Source organism: Notolabrus celidotus, chromosome 21 (genome assembly GCF_009762535.1).
Source record: "Notolabrus celidotus isolate fNotCel1 chromosome 21, fNotCel1.pri, whole genome shotgun sequence".
NCBI classification, from domain to species: Eukaryota; Metazoa; Chordata; class Actinopteri; order Labriformes; family Labridae; genus Notolabrus; species Notolabrus celidotus.
In genome coordinates this window covers 24582239-24600532 of record NC_048292.1, presented here as the reverse complement: position 1 = coordinate 24600532, position 18294 = coordinate 24582239, and the positions used below count along the sequence as shown (strand labels likewise).

The 18294-nt window shown below is 39.2% G+C and overlaps 2 protein-coding genes across 3 annotated transcripts in view; one reads left to right on the top strand and one right to left on the bottom strand.

The window, feature by feature from the left end:
• Positions 1–12422, bottom strand: part of slc13a4 (solute carrier family 13 member 4) — a 31568-nt gene extending 19146 nt beyond the window's left edge. The window contains exons 1-2 of the mRNA XM_034673183.1: positions 11977–12422; positions 1730–1858 (exon numbers count right to left, since the gene is read on the bottom strand). Of these exons, the coding sequence (XP_034529074.1) occupies positions 1730–1858; positions 11977–12099 (252 nt within the window). The 5' untranslated portion in view covers positions 12100–12422. The remainder of the gene's footprint in view (positions 1–1729; positions 1859–11976) is intronic.
• zgc:162331 (uncharacterized protein LOC793007 homolog) overlaps positions 11277–18294 on the top strand; it is a 51831-nt gene continuing 44813 nt past the window's right edge. The window contains exons 1-2 of one of the 2 annotated variants that reach the window (XM_034673185.1): positions 11277–11530; positions 12058–12294. The gene's annotated coding sequence lies outside the window, so the exon portion shown is untranslated. Of the gene's footprint in view, positions 11531–11985; positions 12295–18294 lie in introns of those variants that run through there. The other variant, XM_034673184.1, reaches the window with a different exon arrangement.

Here is an 18294-nt window from a genome sequence, read left to right as displayed (position 1 = left end):
AAGCTCACTTTTTATGTAATGCTGATAAGAAAGGTGAAGATGAAGGGAGGGGGGGGGGCAGATTAATGGAGCAGAAAATTATGTTACAACCATAAAAAAAAAGTCTTAACACGATCAGCTGTCATCATCCATCAAACCAATCAGATCTCTAAAGGGCGGAGCAGCAAACCTGGCGGTGGTGATGAGGCTGGATAAAGTGATGGATCTGTTGGTGTAGCATGTTTTAATGTGTATGAAGGAGCATAGAGAGGGATAATGAGGATGAGTACCGGGTTAATGGTGTAGACGTAGAATCAAAGCCGATAAGCGATGGCGCCTCATGTTTACACTGTATATTAAGCAACACCTCATTGGAAAGCTTTGATGGAAACTTAACTACATCTTAGAAACCTCCCACTTACTTTAAGCACTCATGAAAGAGCACAGAAAGACCTTTCACCCATTTTCTTCCTGATCTGGACTTACTGTATATCCGCATATACAGCAATCTGATCAGCTGACTCATACTGCTGCTACAATAACACGCTCTAAGAACCAAATATCTGAGCATATACAGACGTCCCTCTGGATAAGCTCTACATGGTTCACCTTAAATGATGTTTTCCTCACTCCTTCCATTCTAAAGTGAGAACATTTTACATACTGTAAAATAAATTAACTCTTCAGGAACCCAGACTGTCAATTAAACTCATACACGGCGTGCAAACTCTTGTGACACATAAGCTTTAGTCACACACTCATAAAATAATTGAAAAGTTCCTGAACTTTTTTGGGTGGGCTACATGTGTGAACTTAATCAACCTTAATTTTCACACAAAATGTACCTGCACTTTTTCCTGCTTGCCTATTTAAAAGATTTCTATAAGATATCGGGTGAGCTGAGTACAACCGTGGCAGGAAATACTCCACAAGTGCGCAGGGGTGATGAGGTTTACGTTAAGTGACCAGTGTGAATCCTGAGGACACACAGATGGACCGGCAATCATAACAGGATGAATAAAAACAACTGAGGTCAAAGAGGGAAATCATTTTCAAGATGAGAACTACACACATGTTCAATACAACCATCTGTTTACACCTTACACTGTTGTAAACGTTACACTGTGTTTTTTACGGTGTGATTCTGATGTATATCCTGCTTCCCAAGATTTCTGCTCCAACGGCAGTAAGTAGAAAGCCAGAGTTTGTGGTTAACATTTGCTGCAGATGAAATTCAAACTCATAGCTAGCTAATCAGCCAATAATTTACATTTGAGAAAGCAGCAAACTCTGGTGTTGAACCATGAAGCCAACCTTGAAGAGTTAAAAAACTGCAGCTCCACTTCAGGCTGGCTCCAAAAACCAAGGAAACCCTGTTAGAGCTTGTATTTAAATTCCCATTTTTAGATCGGGATTAAACATGTTTACAGCCTGGTTCAAGATTCAAGACTAAAATGATGCATAACTAGGCATAATCAGGGGCTGATCTCCCTGATACATGGCCAAGTTACAGCTGTTGCCAGGTGGCAATGCTCATGGTCTCAACTGCACCTATTTGGGTGAGCACTTCCAGTATGGCAACCTATAACACTGGGCTTCATCACACCTCTTCAGAAACCAATGCATGTGGTCACAGAGACTTCAATATTGTCTTATACAATCTACTCATTCAAAGTTTTGTAAGCTTTTGATAAACGAGTCAAATATAAAACAAAAGCTATTGGATATTATTGGACCTCATGACACTCACCTCACTGGACTTGAGTACTCCAAAGAGCGGATAAAGGAAGGCCGGCACCAGAGCAGCAGCACCCAATGGAACAGCCTCAGACACCCAGTAGACTGCGGTCACCATCAGCACATATGCACAGCATGCCTCCTGTAAGCAGGAAAAACCTTTGTTAAACCAGACATGATGCAACACAGGATGTACTTCGTAAACTTTAAGACATTTCAAACATCTTCTTTGTTACAGTGTTTTCTGTGATCTTTAAATCTACAACAGTGAGATAGTTGGCTAGCTCGATATGAAGTCTGTAGGCAGGGGAAAAGAGCTAGCATGGCTCTGTCCAATGGTTTACAGAAAAAAGAGAAAAAACTCCAAACCGTTACCCCCAAACCTTGCCAATTAACATTTTATGTGTAAGCTCTGGTTTTAACTTGGCTATGAGCTGATTTTTTTAACTTTGGTCAGGGTGAAGCAACCTGCTTACAGCTTTAAAGTGCTACACTAAGTTAACTGTCCCCTTGTTGAAGCTTCATATTTAACAGACTGCTTCAGGGCCATTATAAATGTTCCATCTTTTTAATGAGACAACAGATACACATTTAACTCATGTTGAACTATTTACATACACAGATATTAAATCTTCACCACTTTTGGTTCAGACTATCTTCAGGTTATGGACTCCTGAAGGTCATAAATGACTCTTGCCCGTGTTGTACGGCCCAGACATGGCCTTGATATCATGAGTCAGACCTGAATTGGGATACAGAAGGTTTTGATTGGTCCAGACATGGCCCAGATGTCATGAGCTAGGCCTGACTTGGATTACGGTCATTGCTCTGGAGGCCAGACTTGGCATGAAACCAAACTTGGTTTCTTGGCCAAATGTGGCAGCACATGGTGTGTAGAACAGATGTAAACCAAACGCCAGGAGCCAGGTAAGGGTAAGGAGTTACAATAAGTGCTGTTTGGGCCAGATGGGACTAAATGAGCCAAAAAATTAACCACATGTTGATGTAAGAGATGATTTATTTAAGTTACATCTGGAGCATGTCAATTTGATTATTTGATTAACATGAGATTTTATCGTATGACTGTGGTGTTCATGCCCTGTGGAGTGGATGGAGAGTGTGGTTTATACTGGGGGCCAAACTGGGCTGCACACACAAAACACAAACACAAACACAAACACTGATGTGGCATTCATCTGGTTATGGTTATATAATATCGACATACCAGTAACTCACATTGCTCTGTTGCAACGTTAGCAGGCTTTGTCACAGACTCTCCAGCCTTAAAATCTAAAGAGGGATCTTGTGACAATTTGACAAATTTGACACCCCAATTTCAAGGATGTGTCTTTATAGTTGACCTTCAAGTTGCAGTTAAATATTTCCCAAGGCCATTTACCTAACACAAGGCATGTCAGAAATGATGCTACAGCAACTTTTATGACCCTGCAACAACTTTAAAGGTACATTATTATGTAATAAAGAGGTGAAGCAGTGTTTTTTATTTAATATTATTACAGTTTTCACCCCTGCTGCATGCTGTGTGAACTTGTAGTTCTTTTATGTAAGAGGAACATTCAGCGTAACATTTTGCCAGCAACAGGTCAGTTAATCTCAAATTAATAAACCCAGAGGGGGGAGAATTAGCACCAGGGCTCCAGGATGAAACACGTCCAGACCTGTTCAGACCTCACTTTCAAACCATGGGCTTTAGAGAGTCCCCAGCTGTGTTTTACATCTGAGCCTGCTAAGCTTTTGTATACTGTTGCAAGTCTAGGTCTACGTAACACAACCCTGTAGGCAGTGATGTGATATAAGTAGAGTTACATAAGTTGAAAAAAATGCACTTTTAGGATCCTTTTTAAGAATTAAATTTGTTATTGTTGATGATAAGAAGTTGATGAGTTGGAAGCAGGAAAAGTGGGCCAGCATAAGGATGTCAACAACTGTGATAGCTGGAACACTAGGTCCACAACTGCACATTTTGGTGGCATTCCTGGTCTGCAGTGTGCAGTACTTTCCAAAAGTGGTCCATGGTTTGGATGAGTAGATAAGGTATACTGATGCGCATGGCGTACGAAGGCTGGCCCGATTGGTCCAAACCAACAGAAAAGCTCCTAGAGCTCAAACTGCTGAAAGAGTGAACTCTGGCTCTCATAGAAAAATGTCATGCAGTGCATCATACTTTGATGTATGGTGCTGCAGATCAGTGCCAATGATGACCCCTGTCCACTGCTGACACTGCCTATGATGAGCATGTGAGTATTGAAACTGGACCACAGAGCAGTGTAAGGAGGTTGTCTGGGGGAACACAATGACAAGCTCAATGTGTCAACTTGGCCTCCAAGCTCCCTAGAATTATTGTCTCAATCTCATCAAACATCTGTAAGATGTGCTGTAAAACTAAATTTGATCTATGGAAGCCCGACTTCACAACTTTCAGGTACACCTTCAGAGGTCCATGCCTCATCAGGTCAGGGCTGCTTTGACCCTGGATGCTATAATGGTATTTAGCATTAAAGCATCGTGAAATAGTCTTTTCTTAGATATATGACACATGTTCGTTAGAATAAAAGAAAATGACAATGCTAACATGCTGATGTCAAAAGGTATAATGTTTTTAATGTCACACCTCATTGTTTGTTTGTTTGTGTTAGCATGCTAACATTTGTTCAATGGGAGGAAAAGCTAGGGCTGAAATCAGGAAATTATCAAAGCTATTAGAAATAATGGTGTGAGAAAAAATACATGTGCTTGATACCATAACAATTCATCTAATATGTTTTTTTTTTCCTTTTTCTTTGTTTCAATTGAGCGGCAAAAGCCTATTGTCTTAAATAGCTTCAACATATAGAGGTCTTGCAGAATAAAAGTGTTAATGGAGAGCCTGATCTGATTTGTTACACCAAATGGTTTCATAGGTCACTCTAAAGCCACATTCTGTGCCTCTCTCTGGAAGTCTCACTGTGGATTTACCTTGGCAGGAAAAAAGAGGCATTTCCAGGCAGTAGGCACAGTTGTTGGATTAGGCTGAGCTGAAGAGAACAAGGTGTTTGGGTTCATAATTAAAGAAGTTCATGCCAAAGAAAATGTTACAAGTATTTCAATCCTCTCAGGACACATACAAGATTCATAAAGTGAGAACATGAGGTGTCAGAAAAGCAATCAGCTCATCATCGACACAAACTGCAGATCAGTCAATGATGTTCATCCATTTATTATCAGGTATCCACACAATCTCAGTCCATTTGTCTAGCAGTTGTTGTAATCAGCATGTCTGTGTTAACTATGACAACAAGTTCAGGAAACAGGAAACAATCTCTGATCCTGATGATGGGATTAAGGGCCTGTGTCCACAGCTTTTTTCTCTTGTGCTGCCAGCGCCTGCTTTCCATGCAAAAGTAATGCACTTCAACATTCAGTGCGTCCAAAGTGCAAAAACACTCTCACCATCAGATTTATTTTTCACTACTGCGCTCAAAGCACTGAAAATAGTTCAACTTGTACAACACCTCCACTCGTCAATGTCACTACTTCTTCACCGATAAATCAAATTCAGAAAAGGACGGGTCCTCTGATTTCAACTTTCCCACCAAATTTTTTTGGAGGAGAAAATAATGCTGGGGATAAATTAACTGTTCTGCATTCACACAATGGATGTGCAAGCAATCTGAAATTGAAAGTCCGAAAGAAGCCTTGAAAGGGTGTTATCAAGACACTTGTATCAGTTGGCAAAACTGTCTCAGTGATTTCTTTCTTAGTTCATATAAAGCCTTTAGACAAATTTTCGAATAATGCCATATATGGTCAAAAATCTTTACCAATGTTGTTAAGTTTTATTTGCAAAATAGCCATGAATAAAATCAAAACAAGCACACAGAGAAATTCCAAAGAGACTGAATGGTCAGTACCGAGGGAAGCAGTACTGCTGCAAGAACATTTTCTTAACATAGAAACAGTCAGGGACGGTTTTCTGCTATTTAGTAGAGGACCATAATTCATGTAGCATCCGGGTCATGTAGACTAGAGAGCGTGAATTCCTAGAATCCTAAATGAGAATACAGTATATGGAGTGACTAGTTACAAATAGTTGAAAAAAAGGCAAACCCTTTTAAAGCTGAACTTGTACGTCATCAGTTAAATGGATTTTAACTCACCATTAACCTTCCACAGTGTAGTAGCAATACTGTCTCTCAGAAAAAGGGCAAATTGGAAGAATAAAATGGAGCATAGCAAAAAGGAAAGGAGAGGTTGCATCAAGGAAGTGAGAGATGGACAGATAATAAGAGACAAGCATTGATTGAAATAATCAGTGTTGTCTGATTCAGCAGTAACTGATCATTGACTATTGGTCCCTGTTTATCTGAAGATAGTTGCTGCTCAAAGACCTCATCTTCAATCAGATCCTCAAACATCAATTCGAGATCTTTTATCTTGTTTATATTTTGCAAGTCAGAGCCAAAGTGCCGGGTAAGCAAGAAGGCAGGAACCACAGAGCAGCTGATGTCACCTTTGTGATAACCAGACCTGATACTATGACGTGGCAATGAGAATAATTCAATACCTGCAGGTATTCCAATGGAGGAAATGCAGTGTTTGCTTTGTGACGGACCTGATTTTAACGAGGGTTTCCATGTTGGAAATAAGCAGGTTGACCAGTTACATAACCAGTAATGATTTGTTTAAGAGTGAACCTGCAGGTCAGAGTTGTCCTCAATCAATCCAACATGTTTTCATTTCATTTAGGAAAAACACACGTTTGTACAAAAGAGAGAAAATCTAATGTTTTAAAGGAGAATAGTGGATGATGAAGAGTTAACAGCTGCTCTTACAGGCGAGGAAAATTAGGGATTTTTAAGAAAAAAAATCTAGGCAAAAGTTCACCTGATTTCTGAAGCAGTGCAAGAATGTGATGTTGGATTGCCTGAGGTGAAATGGACAGTGTTTGTGTGTGACTGTTCCTCAGCAGGCTGCTCTTCATCAACACTGTTAGGTTTAGAGGTTTAAGCTCTCTGGAACAGTCATGTCTTCCCTCGTCATCTCATGCTCATGAAACCTGAACCTACTCTTAATATGACTCATTTCAGTATCACTGAGGAGAAGAAGAATGTGCAGAATGTCGAAAATCCATATGCATACACACAACTTTATACACTGCACAAAGGCCCCTCATGCAAAACTGGCAAACCCTACATAAAATGATGGCTTTGCAGATTCTGATTGGCTGGGTGGTGTATGTTATTTTCAGATAAATACACGTCATTGAAACAAAAGCTGCATTCTATATAATACTAAAAGCTAGAAGGTAAATATTTCTCAGTTATAATTTTCCCTGTTGCTATCATTGCATAAAGATGATTCTGAGGATGCCTTAACGGTACAGTGCGTAGAAATGGGAGTATGTAGCAGGTTTAGCTTAGCAGTTAAATCACACGCCCCGTGTACAGAGGCTATAGTCCTCCAAGCGGGCAGCCCAGGTTTGATTGCGACCCGTGGCCTTAAGCTGCATGTCTTTCCTCACTGTCTTTACCCAGTTTCCTGCTCTATTCACTGTCTTATCTTTGAATAAAGGTGAAAAATGCCTCCAAATAAATATTAAAAGACCAACAAAGAGATTCAATTTAAAGCTATAAACAAAGAAATCTGCCAGAGGTTTATAAAAACAGGAAAAAGTAAACATGTCTTGTGGTTATTCTATCCCTTTGACTTTCCTTTTGACACTTTTAGCTTTCATGTTGTGTGTTACGTACGCAATAATACTTAACAATGTTGAGGACTAATTATTCAGTTGAGAATAAGGGATATTTTTTTATTTTACACTACTGCTTATTATTTTATATTTTAATTTTACAATAACAGGCCTTAATGAAAAACTATCACACACCTCTGTGACTATACATTCTTAATCAGACTGTCTTATTTGGTAGGAGATAAGCGTGACTAATTTGAGCACTTTTTAGGGATTATTCCATGCCCAAGGTGCATCACAGGAAAAGGTAGTTTTCCTCAGATCTATAAAAACTCAAGGTACAGTGAAGAGCAGTCAATTAGAGGATAACATCTGATAGCTGTCAGTAGAAACAAGCACCATATTCTTCAGTGCTCCTTCCTGATGGACCCAGATATACTTTCAGGGTTTTTCTTGTCAACATGAGTATCTCATCTATCTCCATGACCTGAATACTCCATCCATGTGAGAGGTTAGTCCTCAAACGCAGAGTGTTTGTCAGCTGACAAGCCGATTTCTGCCTCAATACGTAACAGAAGCTCATTGATTGTCTCATCACCCTCTGTTATCTGTGTTCAGCTTAGGAAATGTGGGTGAATGGTATCAGAAAAACACACAGTGACTTAAGGATGCTTGATTTAGGCAAGACCTGTATTCAGTGACCCAATCAGCAGAGAGCTGAAAAGACTTTTAAACAGTTAGATAACACACACACACAAACCTTATTCAGCCACTTCAGAGGACGTTACCTTGCCTTGCATTTACATAATGTGGCTCTTTAAATAGATTTACATTCCCATGACAGTAACAGATGGTACGTCTAAAAACACATCACTAAAACACAAACAATTGTTCCTATTGAGATGGATAAATGTACATACCAACACAACACCAACAGACATGAGAAATAAAGAAAGCCTCAAAATAATAAGAGATAAAAAATATTAGCATCGTTAAAATAGTTTGCATTACCAAGCTTACATGCTCACACTGACAATGCCAACATGCTGATGCTTGTGAAAAATGTTAAAATGCTCACTTTAGTTAAAAGTTCTAGCATGCTAAGATTTTCTTATTAGCACCAAATGAGAATATTATTGTAGTTTTACCAATATTTGGTCAAATCTCTTTCATAAACTGAAGATGTGCCCTAATGATAATACTCCATATAAATGCATGTGACCATGAATGAGATTCTGATTATTGGGAAGATGAATCTTTGTACAAATTGATGGTCACACAAGAGGAAAAGCCAAAGGGTACAACAAAGTCATGATGATTTATCTCCTATGGAAAAGGACATGTTTTCTTCAATTACAAGATAAATTGTCAGACAGAGACAACGAAGTGCATTCTATCCTATCCTATCCTATCCTATCCTATCGTATGCCTGGCTCATGTTTCCAGGGCTCCATCAAACAGGTAAAATATTTGCATGATGAGTGTTAGTGTTCAGTCCTATCTTGTATTAATGTTTACTTATTTCTGAACTCACTTCCATTCTACAGTTTGACTAGACAAATTTCAATCTCCTCATAAGAATGCAAAAACGGCGTAAACATGCCATTAATGAGCACTGTGCACATCTTCCATTGGCGTTGAATTTCTAACTAGTCTCTCTCCTGCTTTCTCTGACCTGGCCTGACTGCATCCAACGGATGTTCTGTCTCTCTGCAGCTGGACACAGTACCACTCCAAACATACACACATACACATTCTGACACACACACACACACACACACTCTGAACCCGCCACATTCTTGACACAGTCTGGGGTCCCTGGTGTCGTAAGGAAGCTGCAGGGGGGCCAAAATCCAGCGTGGTGGTTGGTTGATTACATAACTTAATTGCCTGGATTGTTTCTTTCTCTTTCTTTGTAGTGAAGTTTTGGTACTTGTGTTCTTTCTTGGCCTCATCCTGCGCCGCCTACTCTCGCCAAACACCCACCGGTCCTGACATAACAGCAAGGCTCCTGGGACACAATGTGATTGGCTGAAGGCTCACATAACAGATCATTTGAAAATTAACGATGTTACAAGAAACACAAACAGCTAAGACACAGAGGAGCTCATTTATAACACATTACACACACCTGTCACAACCTGTACCATTGTTGTCTGAGATGGGGTTAGGAAAGAAAGAATTAAGTTAATATTCATGATGCGTCAGTGAACATGTGACTGAACATGTACTTATTAGAATATCTACCACAACACACCTCTCACATGTTTCTGCTTATTTCAGTTTGTTCAGACAAAATCAACACGTGTGTGTGTGTTTGTGTGTGTGTGTGTGTGTGTGTGTGTGTGTGTGTGTGTGTGTGTGTGTCACCGTCACTATGCTACAGTGTATGATCATTTCCAACGTGTATTGTTGCATTATCTGCTGTGTGTTTATCATTGATTTTTAAGTATTTTAAATATCAATATAGGGACAGGCATCGCAAGAAAACAAGAGACAGCTTTGAAAGAGAAAAGCTCTCTCTGAGGTTCAAGGATCCGTCTAAATCACCAGAGTTACTGTTTCAAGACATCGATACATATCTTGTGGAGACACCAAGCGTGTATACTAAAGAAAAAACTCAATGCATGCAGATCTCTGGACACTTGCAATTTTGTCCTTTTTATATCCCATGTTGAAGACATTGAATACTGGGACCTGTCAGAAGGTTTGAGTGTTTATCATGGTTCAAACTTATTTTTCAATTCAACAATTTTGAGCCCTTTCTCACTCTGTATTACATATGAATAAATCATGTATGATGGATTCTTGTAACAGAATCATTATATGGGCAGAACACAGACCTCATATTACTGCAGTGGCACGATTGTTAATGTGCGAACAAAGTGAGTTACTGTAAATAAGACATAATGTCATATACTATGGACAGTTCAATTCAAAACACAGTAGTTGGCTGTGAAGTTACAGGTTTATGTGAAGTGTGGCCAATGGTGTTTGCTCTTTTTGTGATGCACAAGAAAATTGATAATTGTATTTTGAATTAAGATATAAAAAAATTGAAAAACAGTAACTATAAAGCTGATAATGAACTTTATGTTTGGGGATGTCACATTTGAATGCTATGCCAGGAGTGGATAAGGATTCTAAACATGCTTTCAGGACCGCTGTTAAAGTTGTTGAATATCCTTTGAGTTCTACAAAGATAGTAGAGGAGTGCTGTGGCTCTATGTCTGCAGCACTGAGGCGGACACAACCTGTAGACGGTGTGGACCATTTGAACTACATAGACTCTGAAGGAGCATTTTGAAGCTTGAATTCAGTTTGCTGCTCATCCTCATATCTCGCATTGGCTTGAGCCAGCAAAGCTAATCCTAACACAGCTTTCCTCAAGATATGACACAGCAGCAAGCTCATCCCACAGGATGTTACTTTGTCTGTGAACATGCTGACAATCGAGGGAGTTTAAACTCATTGCTGACATTAAACCAGACAAATCTCACAGGTCTGAGCCTTGAGGAACATGATCCTGACTTAATTCCAAAATCCCAAACACAACTCCTCTGAATCAGGAGGTCTGACATAAGAGACGAGCATAAAACATGTACCACAACATTTTGACTGGAGTCAGAATAATGTTTCGAGTTAAAGCAGAATGCATCAAGAATAAGACTTTTGTCGAGCAACAAGTCTTGCTCAGGTTCATATCTCTATTTCTTGTTTTATTTCACATATCTGTGACTTAAAAATAAACTGAACAAACGGAATGAGACAGATTTCTCCTCCATCTGAAAGCCTCTCACAGAAAACACTAAATCTGAACATGAGCCTGTGAGTATCAAGTCTCTCACTCCCTCTCTCTCCCTCTGACTGATCTCCATCTCATCAACATGTCGCGACATCTCCTCTCCACACACACGGCTCAGCTGATGACCGGGACAAGCACTCATCAGAACAGAGGACAGTCAGCCTTTTGATTGATTCTCTCTCACACACACAGACACACACGTTAACATAAACACAAACACAACAAATCCTATCAGGAAAGCTATTGGAAGCGACAAGGAAGAACAAGAAGACATCATCTGGATGCGTTTTTTCTCTCCTGTTGCTGCGGATTTCTTTAAGGTACCTATTTAACCAAGATGATGTCGATGCAAATAAATGTAACATTTTTCTGAGCTTCAATAAAAAACAACGTTTATTTTCTGAGTTATGGTATGTTGTACTTGTAGCTTTTTCTGTGGTATCCCTTTATGGTAAGCTTCCTTTGAAGAAATTTAAATGGTCCTATAAAACTTTGTTACTCGGGGAGTAGCTTCACTTTTGAGATTGTTGTACAAAATGATAAAATCTCCTAGCTTTAAAAAAAATGTTTTTCTATGTTTATATATGATTATGGACTTTTTATGGACGGTTATTCAATTTGCAATTTTGAAGTCATACATTTTCTTTTGAAACTAAATTCCAGATTAAATTTTGACTAAATTCTGATTATAAATGACAAAAGTCTTGTGCTGGGTTCTTCTTTCCGAACTGAAAATAATAACAAGGTTTTATCTTCTTGTACTCACGCTGGTGGGGTGGATGAGCGGTAAGGGAAGCAGTGACAGAGGGATGAGCACCACGAGAATCAGCTTCCTCGCCCTCCACAGCTTCCTGATCAGATCCATCCTGGCTGCGGCCTCTAGCCTCATGGGGGACCCGGAGCTCTGGATTGGAATGGTCACTACTCAGCAGAACCGGGTCGACGGGAAAGTGTCAGATCGCCACTGACCGTCGAGGACTGGAGGAAGGTCTCCCAGCAGCGCGCGAAGTAGATGGTCGTTTCGGCTGTGCGCTTTTACGCACAGACGGTGGACGGTGACCGGACCTGAGTGTGCCTCTGAGAGGTGAGTGAACTTGGCTGAAGTTTCGTTTCCAAACCTGTGCTTCACTTGCACTGTGCCTGGTCCCTGTTCCATGCACTTCAGCCGAAGTCCCTCTCCCTCTCCTCTCTGTGTGTCTGATGCTGTTCGGGGCATCAGGTGAGGCTGCTGGCCTATTTATTAGGCTGGATAGGTATGCTAATTAACCACGACCATGCCCCACCCTCACTGGTTGTGAATGGGCCAATCAGGTGCGAGTAAAGTTTGCACAAGGATGAGGGTGTGCTTGTTCATGTTTTTTTTTTTTTTCCGTTGTAATGCTGAATGAAACATGACTCATGAAAGTACTTGGGCTAAGGGACAAAATACTGGAATAAGGTGAAAAATGATGAAGAGGGGAAGTATACATGAGATAAAATAAAATAAATCATTTCATAATCAAACGTTTGAAAACAACATTGCAAACAACTGAGAACCTTTATAGTCAAAGCATTGCAAATTACTTCCAATGTTAAAGGGGAGTCGTTACTAGATATGAAAAAATATAATAAGAATAATATAATATTTTAAAAAGTATAGTATGATAATATAACACCATCAGTTCCCATCCAACTACTATCCTGAACTTACTACCGAGCCTTCAAAGGTAACACTAAAAACCTGAAACCAAGATAGAAACTTGCAATGCTGCTGTGATGTACTGCCCTCTAGAGGATCTACATGGTCATTGCAAGCAGGTGCATTTCGAGGAAATAAGCCCGCCCAAATAAACTCAGTCAGGTGTCAGTCAAATCTATACAAATAATCTTGTTTTTTCTGTGGATTTTTTTTATAAATGAAATGACTATTTATGAAACTAGAAAGACAGAAATAAATAAAGTAATAACCAATGCTCCAATAATTGGTGCTCAATACATTTATATCTTTAACAATGTAAATTACCAAGAATCTTTAATGGACTGTAATTTAGCCAAATGTGCTGCTCAAGTAGACTGAAACAGAAGGAGGCAGAAAAGGGAGATATGGGCATCACTGCAGCAAGATGAGAAGCTGGGGGTCATAAGATAAGATAAGATAAGATAAGATCAGATCAGATCAGATATTACTTTATTGATCCAGGGGGGAAATTGAGTTGATGCAGTAACCCAGACATAAGTACAATCAAGAATAATTTTCAATAAGTAAAATAAAATAAGTACAAATAAAATAGATAAATAAAGATACAATTCGAATTTACAAATTTAAGATATATACAAATATTACAAATGGTTTAAATAGTATTCATTTCAGGCAGTAAAAAAAAAGACACATAATCTGCAGTTTATCACAACTTTACTTCTTAGAACTGCAGAAGGGTTTTCCTTTCTTAAGATTGTTTATAGGCTTTTTCATAACTTTCCTGAGAGGACAGGAGAGTGGATGGAGTCGGAATAAGGGAAGAGAGAGCGGATTGTGACATGGGGCAGAGAGCTGTGTTTCTGAGTTTCACAATCTAACAACCAAGCTAAACTAGTACCTCCACTAAGGAGTTTTTAAATAAAAAACAATGGAACTCCATTTGGCCTCCAAAAGCAAACCGTATCATCAGCCTTAATATCCTTTGTGCTGTTTAGTACTCTGACTAAAGGGTTAAAGGCAGATAGACTGAAGAGCCATATTTTTTACATTTTACAGGCAACATTTCACAATAAGTCCAACCATAGCCAAGTGAAATGAAAACAACCTATTTTACAGCACCTTTTCAAGCATTGTTCCTCAGTGCTTCACAAAAAGGGCTCGTGATGGGTCAGTAGGTGTTGGGCATTGTATGTTGGGCATTAAGAGTCAGTAATAATCAATGCAGGAAAGAGCAGGGCAATACAGTGTGGCCTAAGTTCATGTTATGTGATCAGTTTGGAGTTCTTGCAGGCCAAGACAGAAGACAGAAAAGCCCTTGTAGTAATGCCTGTAAAGACAACTCTCCCAAAGTGGAAATGTGTCAAAACGAAATAAAAAGAAAACAAATTTGGGAAATTTGCTCCTAGCTGAAAAAGGAAACAGGAACAGATTTTATTTAGAGTACTCATAAATTGTTACAACATTACTGCATGCATGTACCTGGCTGGGTCAGTCAAAATATGAAAAGCTGAGAAACAAAATGAGCAAAATGAACAATGAACAAAAACCTTGAATACTCACTGATAAAACACAGGCAACAACCACGAGTTAATCTCATCAGCTGATCAACTTGGGAGGGAACAGACATGACAAGACTTTCAGGAAAAAATCAACATAAAGTAATGTCAGAGATATATATATAAGATATATCAGCGCCCCTGATAAGTGCACTTGAAACACAAAGGGAAAGTTTGCCACTAGGCACAGCCAAAAGCAACCTGACAGCCAGAAGCTTGACATGAGTGAGCTCACTAGTTTTAGTTTCAGGTGTTTCCAGAATGCAGGGTGCTGTAGGGAGGAGAAAAGTTAGGAAGATTCAGAGGGCCCATCACATTAAAAAACATGAAGCTGACTGCAGTGGAGCAGTTGTTGGGCTCACTACGATATTTTTTCACGATGCCTGAAATCCCCTGAAGCACCCATACAGTATACCATGGTAGCAACCTGCTGGAACTGCTGGAACTTCCTCCCTGTACTCTGAATGATAGTATCACTCACTGCTGCCACCCTCTGTTCTGACTGACACATGATAGAAGTTGCATTACTAAGTTCCTCCGAGCTAACTCTAGCACATAATAGTATTAAAAAGCACCATAAACACTTGATCATTTTTCTTTCGACATTCTTAATGATGGGACTTCATGACAAGATAATATTGCTGTTTTGGTTTCAGACTCATGTCATTTTCCTCCAAAGTGCACACTCAAAATTGATATACATTATCATTCTAAACTCATTGCTATAGAATACATTTGAAACCTCCGGGACCCCCGAGAGTCTGCAGACCCAGGACAGGTTTTCCAGGACTGGCTTTCCTGCCAGACAGCAGGAAGAAGTGAAACTACCTCTTTCACATATCTAGAGTTATATGAAGGTTGTGCATTCAAAACCCTGAGAACCAGAGCACTTGAATGAGTGAAATATGAGAACTAAATGTAAGCAGCATTCGTAATCAGATAACCAAACAGATTTCCTCTTGTTTGTATAATGAAACTTAACTCTTCACTTCTTATTCAACTTTTAAAAAGCTGCCGGCAAAAGTGAGGTGATGATTCAGAAGATGATCTGTCAGATCTCCAGTGGAAATGAAAATAGAAAGAATAGAGGTCTATAACAGCTGAAGAAGCAAGTGGATCATGAAAAATGAAGAGTTTATGTAGAAGTCTCATTAAAATGACCAAAATCACAGAAACATATGGTTACATATGATGCTACGGCTGAACACGTCTGATTGATCTGGATGTAATTATGCATGTGTGTGTTAGTGTGTGTTAGTGTGTGTTAGTGTGTGTTAGTGTGTGTTAGTGTGTGTTAGTGTGTGTTAGTGTGTGTGTTAGTGTGCGCACGTGCTCCTCTTCATTGGACTGATGAGCTTATATAACCCAGTCAGGGTTAGCTAATTCTCACTAAACCTCTTTCAGCCTTACACCGTGCAAAACTTTGTCAATGGCTTCACAGCTCACACACATCCCAGTGTGTGTGTGTGTGTGTGTGTGTGTGTGTGTGTGTGTGTGTGTGTGTGTGTGTGTGTGTGTGTGTGTGTGTGTGTGTGTGTGTGTGTGTGTGTGTGTGTGTGTGCAGACTGACAGCTGCCTGCAGAGCCTCCCAGCAGGTGAAGTTAGTTAAGTCCGACATTTGGCACCTCTAAATTTGTCATTTTGCTCCTCCCCTCTGCTTTTGATTGGATTAGAGTCTGGCTGAGATGATGTGCTGCTGCACACTCTCCTTTGGATCGCCTGTGATCTAGTCTGCAGGATCACAACTGCTAGCTAGTTCTTACAAGGCTGTTAGTTAGGATTTCTGAGTAGCTTCTTCTATACATCTCAAGAACAGAGAAATTGGAAATTGCTCCAGACATGGAGGTTCTTATCTATTGTGCTCATTTTCAACTTTCAGCCTGGGGCACTTTCCAAAAAAAAACCGTCCTGGTGTAGATATGTAAAGGCTCATTCTTAGTCAACAAAAACAAAAAGATTTTTATATTCAGGTGATTAAACACAAATTTAAACATACTCATCAATATTCAATTCTATTTCTACTAAGTCTATTCCATTAATTGCCCCTCATTACCTCACCCTGCACTTTTTATATAAATGCAGTTATGACAGCACTTACAGCCATGTAGACTTGAATTAAAAGTATTGCAAAATAATTTTGAATTAATAAAATACACTTAATATTTGTGAACCAATGTGCAAGAAGGTAAAAAGCTGAAGTTGCAATACCACCTTGTGACCACAAGATGGCGATGAACACCTCCATAAAGAGTGACGTAGAGCTGAGTCAACCTGTTTGGTATTTTATATCCAAAATGTTACACTTACATGCAGTGGTGGACAAAGTACATGGCTTCAGTTCTTCAGTCAAAGTATAGCTCCTCTTTGTCAAATATTACTCCAATACAAGTGAAAGTAGCTCGGTAAAATTATTACTTGAGTTAAAGTCCTGAAGTACTTCCTTTTAAAAATACCGAAGTATTCAAAGTAATTTTTTAAATATCTCAAAATGTATTTTCACAAAGCATGAGGTCAGTCAAGAATGCAGGGTGTACATTCTGCTCCGTTCTGTTTATCTAGAAAACATGATTTCATATCTAAAAAGTCTACCATGAAATATAAACTAAGTTACTACAAGCACAGACAAGTTTCAAATGTTCATTGACCTGTGATGAAGTTTGTGTGGTAAACAGATCAGAGATTTACAAGAATACTAATTATTCTTTACTTAAAAACCTCAAACGTGGGTTTAAAATATGGCCGTGGGGCTCAGGAAGAGAATCATCATCCTTCTCGGCCGTAGCCATCATCACCACGACGTAATGAACGCACTGATCTGAATAACAATGCTCTGCATTTGCTCTACGCCTACACCATTGATTACACCATTGAGACAAACCAAACACAAGCACACTAACAGTTTACGGTCTTTAGGATCTGATCTCAGAAACAAAAAATAATCAGCTGACTTCAAAGCAAAAGTAGTGAGTAACTAGAGCACTGATAGAAATGTAGTGGAGTCAAAAGTATGATACTTGTCTTTCAAATGTTGTGGAGTAAAAGTAGTAAGTTCCCCCAAAAAATAATACTCAAGTAAAGTACAGATACTCAAAAAATGTACTTAAGTACAGAACTTTAATGTGTTACTGTCCACCACTGTTGACACGTTTGAGTTAAATACATCAAACTATACTTTTTCACTGCCTGCCATTCAGTTAGAAAAATCAGGGATTAATTTGCTGTTTTTTTCATTCTAGTTTATTTATTTAGCTATTTATTTATTTTAATTTCAATAACAGGACTTCTACTTTATTCTGTTTTTGTTTTTTTTACCATATTGTCAGTCATCTCTGGTGTTACTGGTAGAAAAGAGTGCTGCTTAAGAATATCAGCTCAGCCAATGACCGGGACTGTAAATACTAAAAGTTGTGCCAGATTGCAGCGACCTCTAACCCCAGATTAGGGATCACATCCAAAATCACATAAATCACAAGCACACACACACACACACACACACACACACACACACACACACACACACACACACACACACACACACACACACACACACACACACAAATCTAAATCCATATAAGTGTGTGTTTGCCAACTACACAGCACTTTCAATTCTTCATCCATCAGCCCTAACAGAAGCCAGAGCAGAATTATATGTTGGTGTATCTTATACTGTTTTACATTTTAAAAGAGTTAAATCATTTACTGTTCATTGTTGGTGAATTCAAACTGTGTAAATCCACTTTTCCTTGGCGTTGTCTAGAGGAGAGGGCAGTTGAACAGTAACAATCAAATAATCTCTGTTAGGAAAATGGTGCAAATTCAGAAACCATGTTCATTTTAAATACATGCAAAA